This window comes from Sebastes fasciatus, chromosome 2, assembly GCF_043250625.1.
Source record: "Sebastes fasciatus isolate fSebFas1 chromosome 2, fSebFas1.pri, whole genome shotgun sequence".
Lineage (NCBI taxonomy): Eukaryota > Metazoa > Chordata > Actinopteri > Perciformes > Sebastidae > Sebastes > Sebastes fasciatus.
The window spans coordinates 32,915,375-32,943,368 of NC_133796.1; the positions used below are offsets into that span (position 1 = coordinate 32,915,375).

The 27,994-nt window shown below is 39.6% G+C and overlaps 3 protein-coding genes across 5 annotated transcripts; all 3 read right to left on the reverse strand.

Annotated features, from left to right (window-relative positions):
* Positions 1–10,464: 10,464 nt before the first annotated feature.
* LOC141758915 (uncharacterized) lies at positions 10,465–14,618 on the reverse strand. 2 transcript variants are annotated; one of them, XM_074620733.1, is made up of 3 exons: positions 14,371–14,618; positions 14,002–14,071; positions 10,465–11,714 (listed from the first exon to the last, which is right to left on the reverse strand). In XM_074620733.1, the coding sequence occupies exons 2-3, from the start codon at positions 14,034–14,036 to the stop codon at positions 10,787–10,789; spliced, it is 963 nt and encodes a 320-aa protein (XP_074476834.1). In that variant the 5' UTR covers positions 14,037–14,071; positions 14,371–14,618; the 3' UTR covers positions 10,465–10,786. The 2 variants fall into 2 exon arrangements, with proteins under 2 accessions (XP_074476834.1, XP_074476824.1); XM_074620723.1 differs by having other exon boundaries at positions 14,002–14,118.
* A 2,005-nt stretch (positions 14,619–16,623) lies between these two features.
* LOC141761745 (SHC-transforming protein 1-like) lies at positions 16,624–20,655 on the reverse strand. Its single transcript, XM_074625347.1, has 5 exons — positions 20,590–20,655; positions 18,747–18,819; positions 17,403–17,526; positions 17,142–17,289; positions 16,624–17,032 (listed from the first exon to the last, which is right to left on the reverse strand). The coding sequence occupies exons 1-5, from the start codon at positions 20,653–20,655 to the stop codon at positions 16,904–16,906; spliced, it is 540 nt and encodes a 179-aa protein (XP_074481448.1). The 3' UTR covers positions 16,624–16,903.
* A 2,023-nt stretch (positions 20,656–22,678) lies between these two features.
* Positions 22,679–26,957, reverse strand: LOC141758904 (uncharacterized). 2 transcript variants are annotated; one of them, XM_074620709.1, is made up of 3 exons: positions 26,710–26,957; positions 26,341–26,410; positions 22,679–23,689 (listed from the first exon to the last, which is right to left on the reverse strand). In XM_074620709.1, the coding sequence occupies exons 2-3, from the start codon at positions 26,373–26,375 to the stop codon at positions 22,762–22,764; spliced, it is 963 nt and encodes a 320-aa protein (XP_074476810.1). In that variant the 5' UTR covers positions 26,376–26,410; positions 26,710–26,957; the 3' UTR covers positions 22,679–22,761. The 2 variants fall into 2 exon arrangements, with proteins under 2 accessions (XP_074476810.1, XP_074476803.1); XM_074620702.1 differs by having other exon boundaries at positions 26,341–26,457.
* Between the last annotated feature and the right edge of the window lie 1,037 nt (positions 26,958–27,994).

Genomic DNA, 27,994 nt, shown 5'->3' on the forward strand with positions numbered 1-27,994 from the left:
CAAGCTAACCAATTACAGTTCTTGCAATCTCCATGTGGTATCTCCATAACCACTGTAGCACAAACATACTTATATTTTTAAGGAGTTGCACATCAGATATGATGACATAGCTTTGCAGCGTATGCATGTAGCTGCCCTCACTACACCATGTAAGGGATAATGTACAGCAAGCCGGTCATTGTTGTGAAAGAAACCCCGTCAGGGCGATGCTGCACTCTCATCGCCCTGAAGGGTATTCTTTCACAACAATGACCCACTAGCTCTACATTATCCCGCTTATTACACGGCTACTTACTTAAAGGGATTGTTTGTAAGAATCAGAAATGCTTGTTAACAGTGACACCTGTGGCCGTTAAGTCAACGAAAGTCAGCGTCGGGTTCACGCTTGTGCTCGCTCTACATAGACATGAACGAGCATCGCTCAAAACAGTGAGGCGACACACGTCAGCTAAAACCACAATATCACTCTGTATTTCAGCTGCTTGGCAGTAATGTTAGCTGACCAGACGAAGGTCTCTCCATGAATCAATGCTGATCCTAGTGTCGGCTTTTCCTGCCTCAGCCTCCCGACCGAGATACCGGCACGCGGTCAGAGACGATAACGTTTCTCGCTGCAGAGCCCCGTCACTTCACAAGACACGGGAAACCTCTGTTGGTCTGGAGGAGCTGCAGCATTTATTTCTGCACAAACGTCCACTGTACATTCACTAGATATTCTCAGAGCTACTAACTCTTCTGCAGTGTGGAGTGTGCACATGAGGTGGAGCGAGCTGAGCGAGAACGAACCCGGTGTGTGAGTGAAGGCAGGCAGAGGAGCAGAGTACAGCAGAGACTCCGGCCCTGGAGACCAAAGCTACGGTCTCCCCCGCGTCCTCCGACTGCGGCCAACACTGTTTAACAGACGGGCTTCACAAGATACAACTTTGAGGTTTTGGTGCTTCCGTGTAGTTTGTGTCAGAGTCTTGTCTGAACAGCGTAGCCACACGTTCCATGCGAGCGCGCATGGGACACCGACCCTGGTGATTTATACGTGTAAGAAGTTACAAACAGTCCCTTTAAGAAATCCATAATTTGACACATAAAAACGTTCCGCCAGATTCCATCATCAGAACTGCGCCCATAGCAACGGTCTGCTATACATAGCAACAGTCTGCTATAAAGAAATAACAGACAGTAGAATGCCATGATTGACCAATCAGAATTGAGTATTCAACATAGCCGTATAATAAAACCCCTTAACGCACAGTTATAAACTTGGCTGTAGAGGTGCTGACAGGCTTAACTTAGCCAGGCAAGCTGTTTCCCCGTCCTCCCAGTTATAACGCTACGCTAAACTAATATAAGCTTAGCTAACCAAACCATCTCTTTGCTGTAGCTTCACATTTAACAGAGAGATATGAGAGTGGCATCAATTTTCTTATCTAACTCTATATAAATAATATAAATATAAGCGTATCTCCCTAAATGTTGAACTACTGCTTTAATGAAGCTACTCGTGAGGTAATGCCTCGTTGAAATACACTTGCCCTGCAATAAATACTACCTTAGTTTTGCAGTTCATAATATATTTTCAGTAGTTTGTGATGTTGAATTGTAATATATTATAAGGTGTTCGTGTTATTTTGTCCACACACTGTGTTTGAATAGACCCAGATTTATTCAGGGTCTGTCCCCTGTGGGGCACAGTAGATAGTATTTTTGGCTTGAGCCATCCATCCAGGCTGGTCTAGCCGCCCACTTATCTCCCCTCCACACATGTGATTTATGCAGAGTCAGTGTCCCCCCACACAAATCTGACCATCTTAGGGATGGAAAACATTCCCTGTTGAGTTTTCCCGCCAGGGGTTCGCCGCCACCATCTGTAAGAGACACTCAGCACAGATGTAGAGACCCATAAACACACTCCATGCAAATAGACACATAGAGACATATACTAATATACACACTACTATTAATGGGATTCCTTTATGATATAGGGCATCAATTCAGCACTTTATTTTACAAAAGGGAGAACAGAGGAGGTGAGGAGGATAGCAGATAAAGATGAAAAGATGGCAGTGATGGAAAAGATAACACAGAACTTAACCCTTGATTTTGGTTGACATTGGCTTTGCTTCCTCATTGTTTGGGCTTCCATAGACGTCACCCCACTACCGTATGTGAAACAAGGTTCTACAGCAATGCTAGCGGCTCTGTGAGATTGCACATGTGTTGCTTTGAGCTAAATGCTAACATCAGCATAATAATAATGTGGTCTCACAACGTGGTCACACAGTTCGTATGATATATTACGAAACAGTTATTCCTCGTTTTACGTTCGTTTTCCCGTTTTCCCGTGTCTGCTCGTAACATGCATACAGTCTTTTCAAAATAAACTTCAGTCTTCACAGGAAACAACTTGGTCAGGTTTAGGCAACAAAACTACTTAGTAAGGATTAGGAAAAGATCGTGGGTTGGCTTAAAATAACAACGGAAGTGGCGTAACTTGCGTGCAAAAGTTACATGGCAAATAAATCAGATCTAATGAAGATATTTGAAAGGCTTACAAACTGAGAGTCCAAGATGTAGACAGGTAACAGGCAAACAAAACTCCATACATGACGAAAGGTGAACCGACAGAGAACAAAGGAACTGAGGTGGTATGAATAGTGACTGACTAACTGGGGAAAGTGAGAACAGGTGAGGTGAATGCAGAATTAATTAGGGACAGGTGAAGCTGATCAGGGCGGTCCAAACGGTAGGCTCGTTTGAGATGAACTGTGCATCGCCTGGAAAGTAGACGAGATCAGGCAGCAGCACCATGGGGCGGTGACAAAAAGCTGCGTTCAAGTCAGACACTTTCCATCCGTTTCCAGCAGCCTTCAAAGAATTTACAGGAAGTCACAGAGATAGTGACATCCTGTTTGATCCAATCTGTAGGCCACTTGTAGTTTGCAGACCACATTCTGATTTATTTATATTTGTTTGTAAATCTATGTGGAAATGTGCGTGTGTCTGGCATTGGATTCTATCCTTTATTATTTTTATGTCCGCCTTGTAAAGCACTTTGTAATGAGCACTTGTTTTGATAAGTCCTATATAAATAACCTTCATTAATATTATTATTATCAACCACACAAGATGTGTTTGTTAACAGATGAAAAAGTCATTGCACAACATGACACTAATATCCTACAATCTAGCGTTAAATATCACAATTACACAGAAAGTTCGGACTTTCTACAACACCTGGTGTTTGTTGTCAAAACTAAGAGCCAATCAGCTCTTTGATCAGGTGACAGTCTAACAGGCCTTTCCCATCATGCCCTGGGTCTTGCAATTGGTGGAGAGCAACTGCGGTGCCTTGCTCCAAAAGCTGCGGCCGCCTCGATCTCATGAGGTTATCGTTGCCCATGTGTGCATGACAGAGCAAGTCGGGATCAAGTTGGACACAAATCTAACCGGCATGCATTGTGCACCGATCGCGATCGTTATCGATTCTGCGCCAAGCCCCCGGGAAGTGCACCAAGTGCAAATTTTCATAGTGGCCAAACGGCGGGACTACAACTTCCGTGTCCGTCACGTGATGCCATTGGGCCCAAAAATACTTTTTCCCATAGACTTACATTTGGAAAGTGACGCGCCACTGAGCAACTTTCATAAGAATGAACAGGAGCCCGCCTACAACACTGTATCCAGTTCTCTTTATACATCCATGTTCTGCGCAGGCCTGGCTCGCCTCGAACGAGCCATGGATGTATTAAGAGAACTGGATACAGTGTTGGAGGCGGGGCCCCTTTCATTCCTATGAGAGTTGCTCAGTGGCGCATGATGCCAAAATGGGTCGACTTCCGACTGGAAAAGTACCCGGATCTTCTGGCGATCTTCCGCATTCATTGGGCCCATGGAACACATGGAGCATTTTTTGTAGCTTCTGAAACATGACATCACTTTAAAATCACAAAATTCTCATAAAAGTAGGAAAATTCATGAAGTAAAAAGGTGATGAATAACAATATTGAGTATGTTTTCTGAGCTGCTAAAGACGCCCCAGGTTCTCTAGAAAAACCATAAACAGCATGAAAAAGATTCACTGAATCATCCCTCCTGGTGTTTGCCACAATCCAAGTTTTGATCTCAGCCTCGGCTTGAAATCCAAAAGGGAGAAGTGAGCGCTGCTGGCCAAAGCATGAGGAAACGGCAGAGGAATGGAGAGTGAAAAAAGAGACCAACACTGGAGGAAAAGTTGCCGTTTGAAGTTGGCCAACAGAAAAGTTTTGATTCAAGTCTCCCACATCTGCCTGCTGCTGCCTCGTGCAAGAATCCTGGAATCCCCCACCCCCTCATCATCACCACCATGTCACACACACACACAAATGCAGACTCGAGTCCAATCCACCGGCACAGAGCATGAAAACAAACATTTTCAAGGAAGTTCTTAAGCCAAGTGGCAGATAAGCATTGCCGCTAACTGAACATGCACTTGGAGCAGAAGCTAATGGCATGAACTGACACTGACCTAGTTTACAAAGGGGCAATGACAAAGAGAGAGTGGAAAGATGTAGATTTGGAGGAGGTAAAGAAACTCCAGGGCATGTTGTGCTTGAGGACACAGTGTGTTGTGCATGTGTGTGTGTGTGTGTGTGTGTGTGTTTCTGCTCAGCGAGGCCTGCCAACAGCCAACACACCCATCAGAGCTCCAGAGACGAGCCGTCATGCTAAGCCGGGGTAGAGGGCTGAGGCCTGAGAGCACAGGGAGGTAAAAGCTCAAGTAGAGCACTGCTGAGGAGTGAGGCGATCACTGTGGGGGTTACACACACACTCATCTATTCTGCACTGACTCTGGCCAACAGCAACTTACTGTATACTCATTTAACAGACACGTTTGGCTTGCTCCTCTGCACAGCATGCCCTCACTGGTTCCTGACTTGTGGAAACAGAAACTAGTCCTTCTCTTTTGTTTGTGTGCATTTTGTTTTTGTGTCTCCGGAGGGACATACGTGTAGATTTTGGCATGCCAGGAACTGCTGCAACACGGCCCAGTCAGTGGCCAAGTCTTGTTTTGTTTCCTCCCAGATTTGAACTCTGTGTGACTCTGATAACATTGAAACGAGGAACAATTTCATGCTCTCGTACTCTGGGCGCTTTTTATGACTTTAATTGTTCCATTAAGGCGCTTCGGGGTCTGGGAATGCTTTGTCATATGCGCAATGTGTGTGTGTGGAAAGTGAATGCCCTCAGGCTCATCAGCACTCAAGTTTATTCTATAAAGGAATTCAGGCTTTTTAATGCTCTGGATCTGAACCAAAGCCACAGGACCTGAAGATTATACTGAATGTTTATCATTTCCTGTTTCAGAGTCATGTCATGTCACTGCCTGGGTTCAAGGAATGCACACACATGTACCAACAAATGCACACACAACATGTGGTTGCATAGATTAACATAATGTGTCTACTGTAGTTTCGGCAGCAGACTTTTACTTTCTGCTGGCCAAATGATGTTTGTCCTCAAAGCTTAAAGTGTCTTATCTAGAAGGTGGAAGTGGGAACTCATGTGTATTAACTTTTGCATTTCTTACTGGTAACTTTATCAGTGATGTTTTAAGATTATCATTAAATGAGTTACAGGTGAACACAGTGGCCATTTAGTGGAAAAACTACTGGACATTATTCAGTGAGTTTAATCCATGATTACAAAAGATATGTTGGCTATGTGTGGCTGCAACTAACGATTGTTTTCATTATCAATTAATCAGACAATTATTTTCTCAATTCTGTTTCTAAAATGTCTGAATATAGAGACAAATGTATGTCACAAACTCAAGTTGACTTATTGAAATTGATTGATTTGTCTGACCTGAGTCCGAAACCCAAATATATTCAGTCTACTATAATATAAGATTAAGAAAACACTAACAAATATTCATACTTGAGAAGCTGCACCCAGTGAATTTTTGGCATGCTTGCTTTAAAAAAAAATGTCATTGATTAATCAGTTATCATCAAATACTGTGCTGTAGTTATTGATTCATTTTCTGAATTATTTAAGAAATCGTTTCAGCTCTAATTGTAAGAGTTTTATGTGAGTAATGGTATTTTATCTAGTTGATCTGGTTTCAGTTACTATAATACTGTACTTGGTAAATGTAAAGTAAGATGGTTATCCACAGTGACCATTATGTAGAAATAATTGTTTGATCTGTTTCATTTGTATGGACAGAGAACACAGGTACTTAGACCACCTAATTACCCAAGATAAAGCAAATCAGACTTTTTTAATATAGAAGTTTGAATAAACCTCAAATTTAAAAATGACTTGCTTAATGCAGGCAATTAAAAGACCCGTTGGCACTAAACACATAGTGTTTTGATAGCTTCAATGTTAAAGCGCTGTGTTTAAGTGGAATACTGAGCTCATCTGAATTTATTGCAATTCATAAAGGGGCCAGAACCAGAAGAAACTATGCTTATATACAATTTATTTAAAGGAACAGTGTGTAACATTTTTGGGGATCTATTTGCAGAAAAATGGAATATAATATTCATAACTATGTTTTCATTAGTGTATAATCACCTGAAACTGAGAATCATTGTGTTTTCGTTACCTTAGAATGAGCGCTTCATATCTACGTAGGGAGCGGGTCCTCTTGGGCGGCAGTGGTTAGAGTGATCGTCCTTTAACCACAAGGTTGGCGGTTCGATCCCCAGTTCGTACTGTCTGCATGTCGAAGTGTCCTTGAGCGACACACCTAACCCCACGTTGCTCCCCGGGCGCTTCACAGCAGCCCACTGCTCCTGAGGATGGGTTAAATGCAGAGGTAAAATTTCATGTATGTACCTGTATATATATTACAAATAAAATAAAGTTTATGTTTCCGTTTCCGGAGTCCGCCATGTTGCCATTTCTACAGTAGCCTAGAACAGACAAACGAAACACTGGCTCTAGAGAGAGAGCTTTTACGTTACCCGAAGGCCACCGTAGTTCTCTGACATGCTGGTGAAACTGCGGTAATGTGAGCGAAAGAGCGCAAAACTGTGGTACCGCCAACCGCTGTCTGACTTCCGTTGTTCCTAAAGTAGTGTTATTATGGTACGGATGACCTCTGAACGAGGCAAACAGCGTTACCACGGTTTTACACTCGGCGGTTCACGTTACCGCAGTCTTGGAAAGGGAGGAGTGAGCGGAGGGGTACTCAGTTGGTTGCAATCTGCAACCACACCACTAGATGTCGCCAAATCTTACACACTGTACCTTTAAACAGGAAGTCACATATAAGTGAGACCTGAGTACAGGGAAAAAATAAATAAATAAAAGTAAATAAGAATGATACTAGTAATGGTAATGACATAAAAAATGTAGTAATAAAATAGCATAGATTTAAATATACATACATATAGACGACAGTATGAAAAATTATAAATAAATGCTTTCTGAAATATCCATGGCGTAGGTATAATGCATGCATGCTATGTAAAACAGTCACACTTAAAATCAATAGAACCTCTAACATAATTGAATTGCCCTGTCAATATCAGTGTGCCAAGTTTCAGTATATTCTGTAAATTATTCCAGACAAATGGGGCAAGAAATATCTGAAAGCTGTCTTTCCAAGATTAGTATTTACTGTACTGCAGGAACTGCTTCTCTTGCCTTTTAGCCTGCACAGGAATATTGGATTATCTATAGTCAAACATTAACATCCTGTTAATAACCCTAACTCAAGTTGTCAGTATTAGTTTTCATTTCTTTTCAAGGAGAATCGCTCAACAAATTGACCTAGTTTATGTTCTTCCCAAAACTGCTCATACAGTAACACCACACAGGTTGCCAGCTGCTGCTTTGACACAAATGAGGGGTCAGAGGTCAAATAGTGACCTCACAGGTTTGACAACATCAGCAGGCCTCACAAGTCTAAGAGAATGGCATCACACACTAGGTCATTGCTGTTCTTGGTGAGTTGTTTTTGGGCGAGGTCCGTGTGACTCAGAGAAAATCCAGAGGGACGTAATAGAAGCAGGAAAATCACTTCACTCAGTTGAAATAAATCACTTAATTTCACACTTATGATAGCTTTCAAGTTTATAGATGGTCGTTATATCTGATTTTTAGTTTGGCGAGAGACACTTTCAGCTTCTGTTTGTTTACTGGCTGAATCAGATAAGATGCATTATCATATTTAACTTGTGCTCAAAGTGTGTAGGAAAGAGCAGAGAGAACATTTCAAGCATGTTCATTTCATGCTCTTCGTAACAAACCAGATAAGCTCTCTTTTTGACGCCCCAAACACTTGGGATTGTGGGAAGTTATGTGAGATCTGTGATTACATTTGACACAATTATCTGAAGAGAAAGGCTTTAAGTGTTGTTTTTCTTTAGATACCCTATCAGTGTATGTATCAGTCCTCAGCAGAGCTGCTTCTTCCCCCACCAGCTGCCAGTGGTTCCCTGATCTCAGCCTAACAAGCTGCGCTGAGGGTGATTAATGTGGGCGAGACCCTCCGATCCTCTCAGAGGACGACGAGGGCCACAGCCCGAAAACAGTCGGCCGCATACTTTCAGCACACAGTCATCTTTCACTTCACCAAAATCTGAAAGTGACAGGCTGCTGAAAACGGAGGGAGAAGTGTTGCAGCAGTCATTATAGGCCGTTTACTACAAGTCATTTTCACCGCTCTTTCAGACACACATCTGTTTCAAGAATAACGAACAAAATGCAGGATGTCATTGTAGTTTAAATCAGGGGTTTGAGCGAATATGTATTTGCCATATTTCATCATGAACATGTTATATACAAGATTATGGAGAAATGCAACACCCACATAAACCAATTTTTAAAGATTTATTAGAAATCTAACCAGGGAGTATTTGACCAATCAAGAAACATATTTTGGTTCATGCTGAAGGGGAATGAGCTCTAGTAAAGACTGATAGCGCCATCTTGTGGCTTAATTAATCCAAGCAGTTAAAAAACAGTATTACTTGATTTCCACAGTGATTGTTTTTCCAGGTGTGGGCTCAAGAGAAGACACTGAAGTAAGATCTTTATGAAAGAACATTTCAAAACATGTCTTTTCCATTATTAATGATGACCGTGGAAATAGGAGTTATTAGCCAATCAGATATTACTTTTAAAAATCACAACTAGACAGGGCATTTGAAATAACAACCTGAACTATAAAACATGAAAGCTTATGGGCCTCTGCAGACTAGATTCAAGATTCCTGCTCTGAAGTGCTGTGTAAGATTTGCATGAAGTTTCTACTGTTGCTTGAACCACGCAGACCTTAAACATGCAGAACAAGTAAAGGCTGGCCCACACTAAAAGATTTTTCAAATCTTAAAAGATTTTGAAAATGTGAGAGACCCCCAAACACACACACACACGTTATGGTAAATTTAACAGTTTTGTTCCTATAGTGTGTGGTAAGCAACGATTTGGCAAAAACAGCACACCACACACTGACAGATTCCATTCATGAACAACAAGAGTCCCGACAAAAAAAAAAACAGAAAATCTCACAAAATCTCGTGTTCAAACATGGCGGACGACGGGCAGGAAGAATTAGCGATGTTAGTTTTTTCACTACTTTGTATTGAAAACTCACAAAGAAAAAAGAAAAAGAATGGATGAAGTCATGGAGACATGTTAAATAAACACTTGTGTTGTTGCCACAAATCAACAAGTTGGTCCTCCATTTCTGAGGTCCATCTTGCTACTACTTTATGCTTCACGTTTTGCATTAGCTTATGCATTAGCTGCCGCCGCCATGACGGTGGTGGTTGTCTTCCCGCTTCAGTCAGCTTGGTTCCCAATTGGCTATCGTTCTTTCTCCCGTGACTACGTCATCGGCTGTCCTCGGGGTTCCTCACACACAACAAGATATCCGATCAGAAAAATTTAACATGTTTAACATTTACGATTTGAAATCGGTGCGGCCAGGACGGACTTCCGAGCAGATCGAGGATGTAAAAAACACTCTTGACATACCTCACACCACAAGAAAATCTAGAGAAATTATCTTTAGAACCATCACAAAGTCAGGGATTTGCCAACCATTGTCGGAAGGGGGGAATTAGGCCCAACATTGTCTTGATTCTCATGCAGTGTGTGCCCCGCTTAATGTAAGTTTCATTGTATGGCTCTCACATATTTTGTGCAGAACTGGAGTTGCTTTCCAGTTGGAACATGTGAAGTCAGCCCCGAGGAGACGAGTCACAGTAAAGTGAACAATCTCCTGTCTGCAGTTAGTCATGTGTGCATTTGTGTATTACTTGAGGCCCTTTACTCCATGTGTCTTTGGTCACATTGATACCAGAATGTAAAAACAGTATTAAATCAACTCTTCCTCTTCTGTGTGCAACATATTGCAATGAGCACTTTGATCGGCTGTTGAACTCTACAGGAAACATGTGCATAATGCCACCTTGGACTCCTCAAAAATATGATAACAAAACAATAAATAAATTACAAAGCCCAGTAATCCATTCTTTCATAGAACTGTATTTGAATACACTTTATGGGGAACAAAAACATTACTGTTTACATATTTGCCAGTTTATCGGAGACTAAGCTGCAGATCTGTTTCCGTAGATTCTGGTTACAGAGAGCATTTGAATTGTTTATCAGAATTTCACAAACAAGTGGAATGAAAAGTTATGAATGACCATGAGAAATTTAGCATGTAAAAAATAAATTCCGAAGTAAACACCAGTGAATTCAGCTTGAGAGAGAGAGTGACATGTTGCTTTATCTTCCACATCTTAACCAACAACATGCAGCTACATCACAGGTCTGTAAGTCAGGACTAAGTGAAAGCCATGGTCTCACAAATGAAGTTCCTGCTGCCAACACAAACAATGTCATCCCAGGTGTATAACCAATTTGCCTGTCCTCTGTGCTTCGGCGGGACAATGGCAACACAGTCCTGTCCTTCCCGGTCTTTGTCCCAGGTGGGCATGGCGTTGTTTGGCTCCAGGGGCATCCAGTAAATGACATCTTGGTCGATGCTTCGGCCATCAACCCACTGGTATTTGCCCTCCTGCACAATGTCCTGCAACCCGATCCACGCTGAAAGGTAGCTTACATTAGGGTGCTGCTGGTGGAACTCAAAAGTCAAGTTGGTAAGGAATTCCTGGTCATCGGCATTCAAAACAACAGCCAGGTCAGCACCGATTACAATACAGTTGCTGCGAGCTCTTTCCCAATTATATGTTTCCGGGGACAAAAAGAAGCAACGTGAATCGTGCACGACCCAGCCAGGCTCGCAGCGTGCACACTGCAGTGTGGTCTCGTTGCAGAATTTCCAGACGAAGGCCATTTTGTCGGAGGACAGGATTGAACGCTGGCGTTGATTTTCTGCTTCCAGCTGCATGAAGGTTTGTTGTGTTGCGTTTAGGAGCAGCTTCAGTTGGCCATACTTATGTTCCAGAAGAGTGACATTTTCTTTACAACTGGAGTTCACAAGTTTTATCAGCTGATGGTTTTGAATTTGCAGCAGCGTGGCGGTCTCTGCCGTAAGCTGTGATTCCGCTTTCAGTCTTTGAAGTTCATATATCTGAGCAATGTGGACAGCGGTCACACTACAAAAAAGCACCACCAAAAACCCAATCAAAACAGCTTGCCAGCTAGATCGCAGTCTCTTCAGCCAGCTGTTTTGCATCTGTCTTCTGTCCGTTTCCTCTTCATCCGTGGAAATTGTTACTGATTTGTCATCAGCATTTTCACCTTCTTGTCTAAGAGAAAAAAAAGAAAAGAAAAGGGATCAAGAGATGTTACTGTAAACAAGAGGTTCTAAAACCACACTCTCAGGTAAATAGCATACCACATTTCAATTACAGATTGGTCTTTATGAATTCAAAAAGTAATAGTAGTAACGTTCTCAAAATCCACATTAGTCTAGTTTATTTGAGAATGGACAGTGCAAATTAATAAATACACATGGGATAAAAAATGCCAGAATTAGCCAAAAGGCACATTTTTAATGTGTCCCTGGCCAAGGTGTTACAGAAGGCATCCTAATGTACATCAGAACAAAAACAGGGCATGCAATTTAAAGGTCTTCCTAAAATACACCAGAACAAAAACAAAATCAGGACATGCAGTTTAAATGATGGAAAAGGACGCACAGTTGTTAAAAGCAGTAGAAACAATAGTGGCATTTATACATATAAAACAACATTGCTGACAAGTAGGACGTATAGATAGAAGCAGCAAAAAGAGAGTTTAGTGCTGACATATGTACAGTATGTATTAATCATCCCTTGTTTTATGGATACATATCATGTATCATCCATGTATCATCATCCATATCACACATCATAATCATTGTCAGCTTCATAATCAGCTACTAGTGCCACCTGTGACACCATTCCTCACCTGCAGAACTGATGGGACTTAAAGGTCCCATATCGTGCTCATTTTCAGGATCATTCTTGTATTTTGTGTTTCTACTAGAACATGTTTACATGCTGTCATGTTCAAAAAAACTTCATTTTCCTCATACTGTCAGCCTGAATATGCCTGTATTTACCCTCTGTCTTAAACACTCCGTTTTAGCCCATTTTGACAGAATTGCGACGCAATTGCAACAGAATTGCGTTGCTAGGCAACAGCTTGGGTCCATATGTACTTCCTGTCAGCTGATGTCATTCGCATACACTGCAACCAGGAATAAACTGGAACACATTTATAATGTTTATGTTTAAATCTGTGTAAGGGTCTAAATATAGTATATTTGTGACATCACAAATGTACAGAAATCCTGACAGCTTGAGTTTCTGAATACGGGCTGTGTGTATTTCTCTGTATATTGAGCGTTTCGATACTTTCACAGTATTTATATAGGACTTCAGCCTGCTTTATAATAAAAAAACGTGAAAATCTCACTTTTTTTATAATATGGGACCTTTAAAGTGTCAATCTCGAAGATTTTCATTTAAATAAATGTCTGTTAAGTCATTATCCATCGCCGAACAAGGTAACACAATAATGACTGAGTCTGTGGCCCACTGATGAAAGTATTGCAATATTTATAGATTTGTAGTATTACATACTTGGTGTCTGTTGTGACATTCCCAGAAACAAAAATGCTGTATTACAGTTTTTCTCAATTGTATACAGCTTCAAGTTTTCAGATTTGTGCGTATAGTTTGTGTGTATACAATGGAGAAAAACTGTAATACAACATTCCTTTTCCAGGAATGTCACCACCATAGATATAAAACAGTTTTACAACTGTTTCAACTGTTTTATATCAATGGTCATCTATGGTCATCTATGGTCACCACAGACAGACACCAAGTTCATATTACTGCATTCTAGAAATATTGAAATTGAAAATTCACTTTTTTAATAGTCCTGTATCACAGCTGTTACCCTGCACTATATTCAGTTTTAACAGTTTTCTTCATCTCCTTGTATTTTTATATCTGGTCAATTTTTTTGTACTTTGCACTACTAACTTTTTTACTGCCTTTTTACTAACATGTTTTGCACTATGGAGCTGTGATGCTGGAAACTTGAATTTCCCTCAGGATCAATAAAGTTTCTGTCTATCTATCTATCTATCTATCTATCTATCTATCTATCTATCTATCTATCTATCTATCTATCTATCTATCTATCTATCTATCTATCTATCTATCTATCTATACTTCCACCAGTGGGCCATATAGACTCAATCACCATTGTGTTATGTCCTCCAGCAACAGATAGGGACTTAACTGACATTTATTTAAATATAAATCTTTACATTTGCCTATTATATTGGTTCATAAGTCACCAGACATATCATGCTCTTTCATGGATAAGAAGTACATTTCCATTCCTTAAAATGATCACATATATCCCATGGATTAGACTGCATTATGTGAGGGATAATGTGCAGCTTTGTTGTGAAAGAAAGCCCCACAGGACGATGCTGCAGAGAGCTTCCCTCTCAATATGATCCCCCAGTACTTCCACAGAGACCACCTTGTCCTATGCGTTATTAAATCACAGAATAATAACAGGTTTCATTACCTCAGGTCCAGTTGAACATCCTCAACACCAGTCATGTCTTCTCTGTTTCAGCAGCTTTCAGCAGGATTTCCTGGTTGTGGTTTTTACACCAGTATTTGCAACAGTTCAACCAAGAAACTACCAAATGTTTGGAAATAAAAAAATAAACTGACTACTTATGCTGATTTGATTTTCGCCACAAAGTTGCCATAGCAACTTTATATATGAGCTGGAGACAGCGTAGCGATGGTAACGATGGTAACGTTACGAGAGATGTGGCGTTCAAGGTTCACTTTATCATTAAATTAAAATTACTTTTGATACTTTTTAGTGTAATATGTACTTTAATTTAAGTGTCATTTGGTGTGCCTGTGTCTTCAAAAGTCTTACCAGAGAGGCTCTTTGTCTTTGGTCACATCTCACACCAGAATATAATAAAAACAACAACTATTAAATCAGTCAGATCTTCCTCTTCCTTGTGCAGAACATTACATTGAGCACATTGAACTCTTCATGAAACAGTGACGACATTTCAGACTCCTTCAAAATAAGACAACACATTAAGTATTAAGAAAGTATAGGTCCACCTTGACTTAGTAGTCCATTGTATCATATTTGTCTTTATGTTAGTCATTTATGTTTACCTCTCATCTCCTCTTTCCTTCACTTCCTTTTAATTCCCCCTCCCCTTTTTCATTTTTTCTTCTTTTTTTCCCCTCTCTTTCTCCTCCCTATTAATGATGTGTCATTTCCTTGTTTTTCCACCAATAGGCTTGCTCATTGATGGAGAACCACCCTCCCACTCTACTGATTAGTATGACACAATATAGGTGTGCAAGCTACTGCTGAATGCTCACAGTGACCCTGATGAAGACCTATGTTGGTCGCAAGGTGTTGGTCATTTTAAACTATTATTTCCATGTCAAATAAAGGCATTTTTCATTTTGTTCAAACACTACAGTGTGCCTTGGATTATTTTTGAGGGAGACTTGCATTTTGTACCTTTTTCCACCCATGCAATGAGCCCTTCACAAGACTGAATGAGCCCAATACACCTGAAGGATCCAAAGAACACCTGTATGTGATTACCACAGAGACCCAGCAGCGCTTCTACTCCATTGTCTACAATAAAAAGTTTATTTGTGAATATAATTTATATGATCTATTAGTAATCTCACTAATGTGCAGTTTGCTTGCTGAAATAATCATGAAATTAGGAGGACAAACTGCACTTATAACTTCCCTAGAGCCAGCACTCTCAAACAGTTTTGTACTTTTTGTACTGTAAGATAAAGTAGCCATTCAGCATGTTACTGGAAGTGGAAAATGTAACATCTTCAGTTAATGTCTTCACTGGCCTTGTGTTTATTTTTATTTCATCAGTAGAAATTAAATCCAAATATTCAATAGCTACATATCACATGAAATGTTTGAAAGTTTTGTGTTTATGTTTACAGAGAAAGAAAACAAGGAAGAAATTCAACTGTTTTCTATATGAAAGCCACTTTGTTAGATTTGTGTCTCTGGTAACTGACAGCAGTGTATTGTGATATCTTAACCGGTAGTTACAGTAAAATTGTTTTGTGAGTATTTTCTCAATTTAATAATGATTTTCACCAGGTGGTAAAGTGAAGTGAAGAATGGTTAAAAGGTGTCTCAAAGCAAGTTAGGCGTCAGAAGAAATAAAGTTGTGTTTTTTGTGGTTGAAAGATTAACAAGAAAGAAATAACAGACAAAGTCCAGTCCGGTAATCCATTCTGTAAAAGAACTGAAGATGTATTTGATTACACTTCATGGGGAACAAAAACATTACTATTTGCATATTTGCCATCTTATCTGAGACTGAACTGCAAATCTGTTTCTGTAGATCCTGGTTACAAAGAGCATTTTAATCCATATTCAGAATGTAACAAATAAATGGGATTGAAAAGTCAAGCATGGGAAATGGGGACGCAAAGAAATAACAAATCAAAAACAAATGAACACAAGACAAATTTAGCATGTCAAGAAAAGATTCTGAAAGTCTGCCAACGTTCTGGTTATTTCCTCCTGACACCAGTGATTGTGCTTAGACTTTGAGAGAGAGAGAGAGAGAGAGAGAGAGAGAGAGAGAGAGAGAGAGAGAGAGAGAGAGAGAGAGAGAGGGAGAGGATGTTCTGCTGGCCAGCGGCTGTTCTCAGCACAGGGTGAGGCACAGTGTGCACAAGAGTTAGAATTTACTAAACATACAGTTTATACCGTAATATATGAAGTCATGTCTCACATGTTGACAGGACTTGGTTGATTTAACATTTTAAAGCAGCTAAAAGTGCTGAACGTTTTAAAGTTTTTTGCTTGGGCACATTGTGCCTCAGCTCCAAAACCACTGAGAACCGCTGCTGAAGGCTAATGCATCCCAGGGCGTCAAATAACGAGACTTTTGTTACAGCCATCGGCGCTCGATACCACCGCACAAGGCACCCCTTAGCGCCAGCTTGAAACACACTGGCGTTCCATTCACTACAATGACGTAGTTTAAAGAGCAAAAAGAGACACACCGGAGGCTGGAAAAGGGAAGTGGATGGGTCCAACAAACAAAAGGCTATCATCCAGGAGACCGCTGTTCGTGTCCCATGCGTCACGTTACAATCAGTTGTTCGTTCATGTCTCGTGTTCACAACATTCAGTGTCATTTTCTTTGTACAAACGTAGTCGTTTTAAGCTCAACCACGTATTTCGTTCCTAAACCTACTACCCTACCCTTCCTACTATAGCGGCTTTGTTGCCTAATCCTAAAGTGACGCCAAGGGTTAACTATAGTGGTTTTGATGCCGAAAATAAAGCGACGGCAAGGAGTGTAACGCCATGGAGCGTGACAATGCGGCGGTATGTGACGAGTTGGGATGAAAACGTGTTGAACGTATGCATGCTGTGACTGTGTGTGCTAGTGTCTTTGTAGGATTGGCTGGTTCAGACACAGCTCACTGCTGCCAGAGACGATGGGCATCTGGTTCTCCATGTGGAAACGCACCAGGTGACCGACGCTCAGAAACACCTGATCACGGGTCCGCACCTGGTCACACAAAAACACAAACAACAAGGTCAAACATTAAGGCCAGCTGCCATTCGCCCTCTCCTCATGCTTTGTGTATTTGAAATCCAACACCACAACTCCCCTCTACCTGTCCATTTGGATCCACCAGCAGCAGGTGGCGCACGGTGGCTCCCTCCATCCCGCTGAGTACGTACTGACCAGAGGCAGAGCGGCTCTCTCTGACCAGGAAATCCCCACTACAGGTGAGAAGTGACTCCGCCTGCTCCCTTCCTAACCTGGGATGAAGGAAACAAAGTTACTGAGAAAGGAAGAGGGAGATATACATTAGCAGACAGACACATTAAAGTTGGTAATTCACTGGTAGTAAAGGTAGAGGGATGTCGCCTACCTGCCGTGGAACCAGCATTCCTCCTGGATCAGGTCCTGGATCCTTGTATCACGGAGACACCGTTCAGCACTGACCTCAGATACCACTGAGTCTGATGGAGATACAGCAGAGGAAGAATATAACACTACACAAGCATGGGTTGCTCCAACAAGCGTTAACTTTAAAACATGATAATATAATGGTTTATTTTCTGTTGCACCAAATCTATAAACTTAGTTTGAAATAAATAGGTTTAATTCTAGACCTTTCTTAAAATCGAATCTTACTCCAAAAGTACTTTCAAATCAGCTCCAGGTTGTGAATCTCCAATTTACAGTAAACGCTGTTTGTGGTTAACTTTAAACTGACAGTTGAGGTGTTTAATGGAGACAAATGGTAGATCCCTCTGAGGCTTGCAGGATCATGACTTGTAGCAGGCTTGGTTTTAGAGCTAGAGTGAAGATACTGGTATCATATGAAACTAGAAAACCTAAGGAATCTATTGGTTACAGACATGCCCACTTTATGAAAATCACATGTAGTTTTTTGCATGCATTATAAATATATTATTTTCGCCTATTCTAAAATGGTGTATTTGAATATTTCTGCATACTTTGGTCCCTAAACAGTCTTGGAATTACATAAATTGGGTATCACTATAAAGCTGAGACTCTTGTGGATCCAATGAGCCCAACTGTATTCATGTGTGATGATGTTAGTCCCTATTTCATAAAGTCAGACTATTTTTTGAAACTTGACCTTGCTGTATAAAATGACCTGTGGTGACCTCTAGGAGAATCACAGCCTCATGAAACTATACAACCCCAAACTATAGACCTAAAGCATTCAGAGGATGGATGGCTTTCCTTGTCAGATTGACAATAAGGGGGTTTATGAGCAGTTTACACAACAGAAGTGCTCGCCATCTGATCGCCGAAAAATGAAATTCTTGCAGAAATCCATCCATCCATCCATATCCATCCGTATTTTGAGGTATTATTGATCATTTTTATGAATTCTTTATTAATTGGTAAAAAATGGTTAAATTCAGCATCAAATCTGTGTAACAAATGGTATCAACCCCAAATTCCTGAAACAACTTATGAGACATAATAGAGCATGGGGATGGCCATCATACACTTTCACAATTTATATTTTTTATATATTACTGCTGACCTGCTATTTCCCCCTAAAGATCCCCCACACCCCCACACTTGCACTTTGACTTTGCTTTGAACCATTTAACTGAGTTTTACTTAATTGGGTTTTAATTTAAATTAAAATTAATCTTAGTTTAAACTACACTTTCTCATGCACAAAGAAACACAATATAGTTACACATTGCAGTGTGTTGATGAGTTTTACCTGCAGGTGGAGCTGCAGTTTCTTCTGTGATAGAGCAGTTCTCATACAGTGAAACAGGCTGAAACGAACAGACCTGCAACAGCACGAGATGAGTCACACACACAAGATCTGTGTGTGTGTGTGTGTGTGTGTGTTCGGGGGCAGTGATGGCTTAAAGGTTAGAGACGTGTGCTCATGACCGGAAAGTCGCTGACTTAATTCCCAGACCAGCACAATAATTCTGGGAAGTTATTACCAACAACTGAAGTGTCCTTGAAGACGACCCTTCAAGCTCAACTGCTTCAGCTCAGAGGCCCACAGAAAAAAATAGACGATTCATTTCTTTTAAAATGTAAAATTATTTGGGGTGTCATGGGAAAGAAAAAACAGCTTAAGCTACTTCAAATGACGCAGTGCTCTACTGAAATATAATGCTACACATATGAACCCATTGTAACATTTACAACTGTACTCACTGTGGATTAAATAAAGAGTGGGCTATAATACAATTTATTGTATATGCACACGTCAAAGGACTCCCTCCAGTCACTTCATGTCACAAGAAGAAGAAGAAGGCGGCATTGCCCTAATGGTATTAGCTCATACTGACTACAACTTTTGACCACAAAAATCATCAGTACATGTTTGCACAGCACAAGTTTCTCAGTTGCTATCATTACATAATACAATGCATCAGGCCTTTTCAATTACGTTTTTAGAAGGGCCAGATTTAAAAAAAAAAAGAAAAAGTAAAGTGCCAAGGGGCGGGGCATTTACATTTCCTGTCTGATCTGCAAAGTTAGGAATTATAATGTGAAAACAATACAGCTTTTTATCTTAGTAGATTGTTGTTTAAATAAACATAATGTTGCATTCAACATCTTTATTATTCAGTTCCACTCTCCTAAATTCCCTCTGCTTAAGCAGCATGGGTTCAAACTTTTTAACATAAGTATTTCTGTGCATAACAAGACATAACTAATGAAATGAATACTAATAAAATGATGATCTTCTAATAATCAAAAATGTAAACACCCAAAAACTTAGAATGTTAGCAGGTTATTTAAATAAAAACATAATGATATTGCTTTCAACAGTCCATAACAGCATCAGTAGCGTGAGTTCATGAACGGAAATAAACTCTCTTATTGGAAGAAATTATTATTATTTTCATAAATACTTTTTTTCATATTGGTCAAAGGGGATTGAGGTCGTTAAAGGGTCTGATTCGACCCACGGGCCGCCACTTGAACAGGCTTGCAATACAGTTTACAATACAATATATAATCTATTCTTATATAATATAATGTTAATACATTATATCACATTTAATTCAAGAAAATATCTTCCTACCCAAATCTGAGAGGCTACCTCAGTCAAATCATTCAAAAGTAAACTCAAAACACATCTTTCCGCATCAGCCTTGAGCCTCAGTTAGTCTGCCAAAAATACTAATTATGGTTATCCAACTAAAACTGCATATTTTGCTAATGTTGCTATTGTTTTTATTGTATATATATTGTGTGTGTGTGTCTAACTTTGTATGTAGTTTAGACCACTTACCGTAGATATGTTTGCTGTGTGTTTTACAAATGTTGCACATTGTTGTTTTAATTATATGTGCAGCCCTTTGAGGCATGCTTTGTGATATTGGGCTTTAACAAACTTTGATTTGACTTGACTCGACATTATATCATTATTATATTCCATCCTTTAATCATGTGAGAACAACTAAGCCATCTCCATCTCACTCTGACAACAGAGTAACTTAATCTGCTGAGGAGGGCCATAGGATGGGGTTAAAAGCTTTGGAACGATCTGACTAAATATAGTTTGTGTTTTGGTGTTAATAATTCACTCTTACCCCCTGTATGTCAGGATCTTGTTTGTTCTGGCCTTTTGGTCTGTTATCGCCTCCTCTGGGCTCCATTTGTGACAGATCCTCACTGCTGACCTGCACGCAGAGAGTTATGATGTTCACCTCCCTGCCTCCGCTGTGGAGAAGCTCTGACTTGACCTCTGTTAATGTTGTGCACACATATACAGCTCTGGAAAAATTAAGAGACCACTTCAAAATTATCAGTTTCTCTGGTTTTACTATTTATTGGTATGTGTTTGAGTAAAATGACAATTTTTGTTATATTCTATAAACTACTGACAACATTTCAAATAAAAATATTGTCATTTATAGCATTTATTTGCAGAAAATGACAAATGGTCAAAATAACAAAAAAGATGCAGTGTTTTCAGATCTGGAATAACGCAAAGAAAACAAGTTCATATTAATTTTTAAACAACACAATACTAATGTTTTAACTTAGGAAGAGTTCAGAAATCAATATTTGGTGGAATAACCTTGATTTACAATCACAGCTTTCATGCGTCTTGGCATGCTCTCCACCAGTCTTTCACATTGCTGTTGGGTGACTTTATGCCACTACTGGAGGAAAAATTCAAGCAGCTGGGCTTTGTTTGAGGGTTTGTGACCATCCATCTTCCTCTTGATCACATTCCAGAGGTTTTCAATGGGATTCAGGTCTGGAGATTGGGCTGGCCATGACAGGGTCCTGATCTGGGGGTCCTTCATCCACACCTTCACTGACCTGGCTGTGTGGCATGGAGCATTGTCCTGCTGGAAAAAAACACTCCTCAGAGTTGGGGAACATTGTCAGAGCAGAAGGAAGCAAGTTTTCTTCCAGGACAACTTTGTGAAGGACGCATGAATCAAGCCAAAGTACAAAGACAAATCTGCCCGATTCCAGCCTTGCTGAAGCACCCCCAGATCATCACTGATCCTCCACCAAATTTCACAGTAGGTGCGAGACACTGAGGCTTGTAGGCCTCTCCATGTCTCCGTCTAACCATTAGACGACCAGGTGTTGGGCAAAGCTGAAAATTGGACTCATCAGAGAAGATGACCTTACTCCAGTCCTCTATGGCCTAATCCTTATGGTCTTTTGCAAACCTCAGCCTTGCTCTTCTTTGCTTCTTTGGTGCTCTGACAATGTTCCCCAACTCTGAGGAGTGTTTTTTCCAGCAGGACAATGCTCCATGCCACACAGCCAGGTCAGTGAAGGTGTGGATGAAGGACCCCCAGATCAGGACCCTGTCATGGCCAGCCCAATCTCCAGACCTGAATCCCATTGAAAACCTCTGGAATGTGAAAGACTGGTGGAGAGCATGCCAAGACGCATGAAAGCTGTGATTGTAAATCAAGGTTATTCCACCAAATATTGATTTCTGAACTCTTCCTAAGTTAAAACATTAGTTTTGTGTTGTTTAAAAATTAATATGAACTTGTTTTCTTTGCGTTATTCCAGATCTGAAAACACTGCATCTTTTTTGTTATTTTGACCAGTTTGTCATTTTCTGCAAATAAATGCTATAAATGACAATATTTTTATTTGAAATTTGAGAGAAATGTTGTCAGTAGTTTATAGAATATAACACATTTTCATTTTACTCAAACACATACCAATAAATAGTAAAACCAGAGAAACTGATCATTTTGAAGAGGTCTCTTAATTTTTTCCAGAGCTGTATATGCAGTCGAGTACACACAACTCACTCAGCATAGATTCCTTTGAGTTTGCTGAATTAAAAGTCCTGTTGCATGTGTGGATATAAAATTTGAACACACAAAAACATAGTGGTACACAAATATATGTCTGTATTAATTATTATTTTCATTATTGATTAATCTGCCAATTTCTTGATTGATTGATTGATAATCATTTTGGTCAAATAGTGAAAAATACTTTCCCAATTCCCAAAGCCCAAAATGACATTTTCAAAATGTTTGCTTTTGTTCAACTAAGGACAAAATCCAAAGCTATTCTACTATCTGCATATAGATTATACATGATCTGTCTATAAGACAAAAAATCATCAAATGTCCACATTTGAGAAGCATGCAAAAAATAAATTCCGAAGTAAACACCAGTGAATTCAGCTTGAGAGAGAGAATGACATGTTGCTTTATCTTCCACATCGTAACCAACAACATGCAGCTACATCACAGGTCTGTAAGTCAGGACTAAGTGAAAGCCTTGGTCTCACAAATGAAGTTCCTGCTGCCAACACAAACATTGTCATCCCAGTTGTATAACCAATTTGCCTGTCCAATGCGCTTCGGCAGTACAATGGCAACACAGTCCTCTCCTTCCTGGTCGATGTCCCAGGCGGGAATGGTGTTTTTTGGCTCCTGGGGCATCCAGTAAATGACATTTCTGCCGATGCTTTTGCCATTGACCCACCTGTAGATGCCCTCCTGCAACACGTCCTGCAACCCGATCCACGCTGAAAGGTAGCTTACATTAGGGTGCTGCTGGTGGAAGTCAAAAGTGAAGTTGGTAAGGAATTCCTGGTCTTCGGCATTCAAAACAACAGCCAGGTCAGCACCCATCACAATACACTTGTTGCGAGCTCTTTCCCACGTATCTGTTTCCGGGGACAAAAAGAAGCAACGTGAATCGTGCACGACCCAGCCAGGCTCGCAGCGTGCACACTGCAGTGTGGTCTCATTGCAGAATTTCCAGACGAAGGCTATTTTGTCGGTGGACAGGATTGAACGCTGGTGTTGATTTTCTGCTTCCAGCTCCATGAAGGTTTGTTGTGTTGCGTTTAGGAGCAGCTTCAGTCGGCCATACTTATGTTCCAGAAGAGTGACTTTTTCTTTACAACTGGAGTTCACAAGTTTTATCAGCTGATGGTTTTGAATCAGCAGCAGCGTGGAGGTCTCTGAAATAAGCTGTGATTCCGCTGTCAGTCTTTGCAGTTCATATATCTGAGCAATGTGGACAGCGGTCACACTACAAAAAAGCACCACCAAAAACCCAATCAAAACAGCTTGCCAGCTAGATCGCAGTCTCTTCAGCCAGCTGTTTTGCATCTGTCTTCTGTCTGTTTCCTCTTCATCCGTGGAAATTAATACTGATTCGCCATCAGCATTTTCACTTTCTTGTCTAAGAGAAAAAAAAGAAAAGAAAAGGGATTAAGAGATGTTACTGTAAACAAGAGGTTCTAAAACCACACTCTCAGGTAAATAGCATACCACATTTCAATTACAGATTGGTCTTTATGAATTCAAAAAAGTCCTCCTAAAATACATCACAACAAAAACAAAATCAGGACATGCAGTTTAAATGATGGAAAAGGACGCACAGTTGTTAAAAGCAGTAGAAACAATAGTGGCATTTATACATATAAAACAACATTGCTGACAAGTAGGTAAGTAATCATTGTCAGCTTCTTATAATCAGCTACTAGTGCCACCTGTGACACCATTCCTCACCTGCAGAACTGATGGGACTTAAAGGTCCCATATCGTGCTCATTTTCAGGATCATTCTTGTATTTTGTGTTTCTACTAGAACATGTTTACATGCTGTCATGTTCAAAAAAACTTTATTTTCCTCATACTGTCAGCCTGAATATGCCTGTATTTACCCTCTGTCTTAAACGCTCCGTTTTAGCCCATTTTGACAGAATTGCGACGCAATTGCAACAGAATTGCGTTGCTAGGCAACAGCTTGGGTCCATATGTATTTCCTGTCAGCTGATGTAATTCGCATACACTGCAACCAGGAATAAACTGGAACACATGTATAATGTTTACGTTTAAATCTGTGTAAGGGTCTAAATATAGTATATTTGTGACATCACAAATGTACAGAAATCCTGACAGCTTGAGTTTCTGAATACGGGCTGTGTGTATTTCTCTGTATATTAAGCGTTTCGATACTTTCACAGTATTTATATAGGACTTCAGCCTGCTTTATAATAAAAAAACGTGAAAATCTCACTTTTTTTATAATATGGGACCTTTAAAGTGTCAATCTCAAAGATTTTCATTTAAATAAATGTCTGTCTCATTATCCATCGCCGAACAAGGTGACACAATAATGACTGAGTCTTTGGCCCACTGATGAAAGTATTGCAATATTTATAGATTTGTAGTATTACATACTTGGTGTCTGTGGTGACATTTCCAGAAAAAAAAATGCTGTATTACAGTTTTTCTCAATTGTATACAGCTTCAAGTTTTCAGATTTGTGCGTATAGTTTGTGTGTATACAATGGAGAAAAACTGTAATACAACATTCCTTTTCCAGGAATGTCACCACCATAGATATAAAACAGTTTTACAACTGTTTCAACTGTTTTATATCTATGGTCATCTATGGTCACCACAGACAGACACCCAGTTCATATTACTGCAAATCTATAAATATTGAAATTGAAAATTCACTTTTTTAATAGTTGTGTATCACAGCTGTTACCCTGCACTATATTCAGTTTTAACAGTTTTCTTCATCTCCTTGTATTTTTATATCTGGTACATTTCTTTGTACTTTGTACTACTAACTTTTTTACTGCCTTTTATACTAGCATGTCCTGCACTATGGAGCTGTGATGCTGGAAACTTCAATTTCCCTCAGGATCAATAAAGTTCCTATCTATCTATCTATCTATACACTGTAAACAATTGCTGTTAATTTACAGCAGGATTTCAACAGTATTAACCTGTTACTGCTAAAAACAGTGCTTTACTGTTAATACAAAAGAAAACCTGTTAAATTACGCTCATAGGCCGTTTTTTAACTGAACTATAATGCATTCTTAAAAGACTGTACTTTACTGCTGATCAACTGTCTAAAGTATCATCAGTAACAGTTTCATGCAGTATTTCTTTCATTCTGGGACCTGATCTGCACATGTGAGGCTTGTACATTGTACATGATTGTAAAATCAGTGAATTAGCTTTATTGTTCTTCACTCACATGTTGTTCTGGTTTGCATTCTGTGCTTGTAGCCAGCTAGAGACAGACATTTTGGGAAAAGTGTCAACAAGTCTATTATAGCCTTTTTCCTAACAAGTGCCTTTAATTGTATTTAGTGTGACTATTCCTATGTCTGTAACCTGCTAAGTCTATTCATCTAGGAAAAAAATAATGTTTATTAAAATGTATGTAAAAAATACAACCTAAATAGTGCATTAAAACAAATCAGTACGATAATGTAAAAGAAAGGTGAAAAACAGCTATATAATGTTTCTTTAAACAGTAAATTAACTGCAAAATACTGTGAAATTAATAAAAAAAAAACAGTTCAAACTGTATTTTTCATTGACAGTACAAAGCTGTAAATTTCAGCGACAGTATAATAATGTTAATTTTACAGTAACATAAAGGCAACCCTGCTGCCAGTTCTTTACTGTTATTTTACTGGGAATTTCTTAACAGTGTATATAAACCAGTGGGCCATATAGACTCAATCACCATTGTGTTATGTCCTCCAGCAACAGATAGGGACTTAACTGACATTTATTTAAATATAAATCTTTACATTTGCCTATTATATTGGTTCATAAGTCACCAGACATATCATGCTCTTTCATGGATAAGAAGTACATTTCCATTCCTTAAAATGATCACATATATCCCATGGATTAGACTGCATTATGTGAGGGATAATGTGCAGCTTTGTTGTGAAAGAAAGCCCCACAGGACGATGCTGCAGAGAGCTTCCCTCTCAATATGATCCCCCAGTACTTCCACAGAGACCACCTTGTCCTATGCGTTATTAAATCACAGAATAATAACAGGTTTCATTACCTCAGGTCCAGTTGAACATCCTCAACACCAGTCATGTCTTCTCTGTTTCAGCAGCTTTCAGCAGGATTTCCTGGTTGTGGTTTTTACACCAGTATTTGCAACAGTTCAACCAAGAAACTACCAAATGTTTGGAAATAAAAAAATAAACTGACTACTTATGCTGATTTGATTTTCGCCACAAAGTTGCCATAGCAACTTTATATATGCGCTGGAGACAGCGTAGCGATGGTAACGATGGTAACGTTACGAGAGATGTGGCGTTCAAGGTTCACTTTATCATTAAATTAAAATTACTTTTGATACTTTTTAGTGTAATATGTACTTTAATTTAAGTGTCATTTGGTGTGCCTGTGTCTTCAAAAGTCTTACCAGAGAGGCTCTTTGTCTTTGGTCACATCTCACACCAGAATATAATAAAAACAACAACTATTAAATCAGTCAGATCTTCCTCTTCCTTGTGCAGAACATTACATTGAGCACATTGAACTCTTCATGAAACAGTGACGACATTTCAGACTCCTTCAAAATAAGACAACACATTAAGTATTAAGAAAGTATAGGTCCACCTTGACTTAGTAGTCCATTGTATCATATTTGTCTTTATGTTAGTCATTTATGTTTACCTCTCATCTCCTCTTTCCTTCACTTCCTTTTAATTCCCCCTCCCCTTTTTCATTTTTTCTTCTTTTTTTCCCCTCTCTTTCTCCTCCCTATTAATGATGTGTCATTTCCTTGTTTTTCCACCAATAGGCTTGCTCATTGATGGAGAACCACCCTCCCACTCTACTGATTAGTATGACACAATATAGGTGTGCAAGCTACTGCTGAATGCTCACAGTGACCCTGATGAAGACCTATGTTGGTCGCAAGGTGTTGGTCATTTTAAACTATTATTTCCATGTCAAATAAAGGCATTTTTCATTTTGTTCAAACACTACAGTGTGCCTTGGATTATTTTTGAGGGAGACTTGCATTTTGTACCTTTTTCCACCCATGCAATGAGCCCTTCACAAGACTGAATGAGCCCAATACACCTGAAGGATCCAAAGAACACCTGTATGTGATTACCACAGAGACCCAGCAGCGCTTCTACTCCATTGTCTACAATAAAAAGTCTATTTGTGAATATAATTTATATGATCTATTAGTAATCTCACTAATGTGCAGTTTGCTTGCTGAAATAATCATGAAATTAGGAGGACAAACTGCACTTATAACTTCCCTAGAGCCAGCACTCTCAAACAGTTTTGTACTTTTTGTACTGTAAGATAAAGTAGCCATTCAGCATGTTACTGGAAGTGGAAAATGTAACATCTTCAGTTAATGTCTTCACTGGCCTTGTGTTTATTTTTATTTCATCAGTAGAAATTAAATCCAAATATTCAATAGCTACATATCACATGAAATGTTTGAAAGTTTTGTGTTTATGTTTACAGAGAAAGAAAACAAGGAAGAAATTCAACTGTTTTCTATATGAAAGCCACTTTGTTAGATTTGTGTCTCTGGTAACTGACAGCAGTGTATTGTGATATCTTAACCGGTAGTTACAGTAAAATTGTTTTGTGAGTATTTTCTCAATTTAATAATAATTTTCACCAGGTGGTAAAGTGAAGTGAAGAATGGTTAAAAGGTGTCTCAAAGCAAGTTAGGCGTC

Coding starts and splice junctions, on each gene's coding strand:
- LOC141758915 (XM_074620733.1), bottom strand. CDS start 14,036: ATGACTGGTGTTGAGGATGTTCAACTGGACCTGAG. Junction 11,715..14,001: donor GATGTTCAACTGGACCTGAG/GTAATGAAACCT, acceptor TTTTTCTCTTAG/ACAAGAAGGTGAAAATGCTG.
- LOC141761745 (XM_074625347.1), bottom strand. CDS start 20,655: ATGGAGCCCAGAGGAGGCGATAACAGACCAAAAGGCCAGAACAAACAA. Junction 18,820..20,589: donor AAGATCCTGACATACAGGGG/GTAAGAGTGAAT, acceptor GTGCTGTTGCAG/GTCTGTTCGTTTCAGCCTGT. Junction 17,527..18,746: donor AACTGCAGCTCCACCTGCAG/GTAAAACTCATC, acceptor ATGCTTGTGTAG/TGTTATATTCTTCCTCTGCT.
- LOC141758904 (XM_074620709.1), bottom strand. CDS start 26,375: ATGACTGGTGTTGAGGATGTTCAACTGGACCTGAG. Junction 23,690..26,340: donor GATGTTCAACTGGACCTGAG/GTAATGAAACCT, acceptor TTTTTCTCTTAG/ACAAGAAAGTGAAAATGCTG.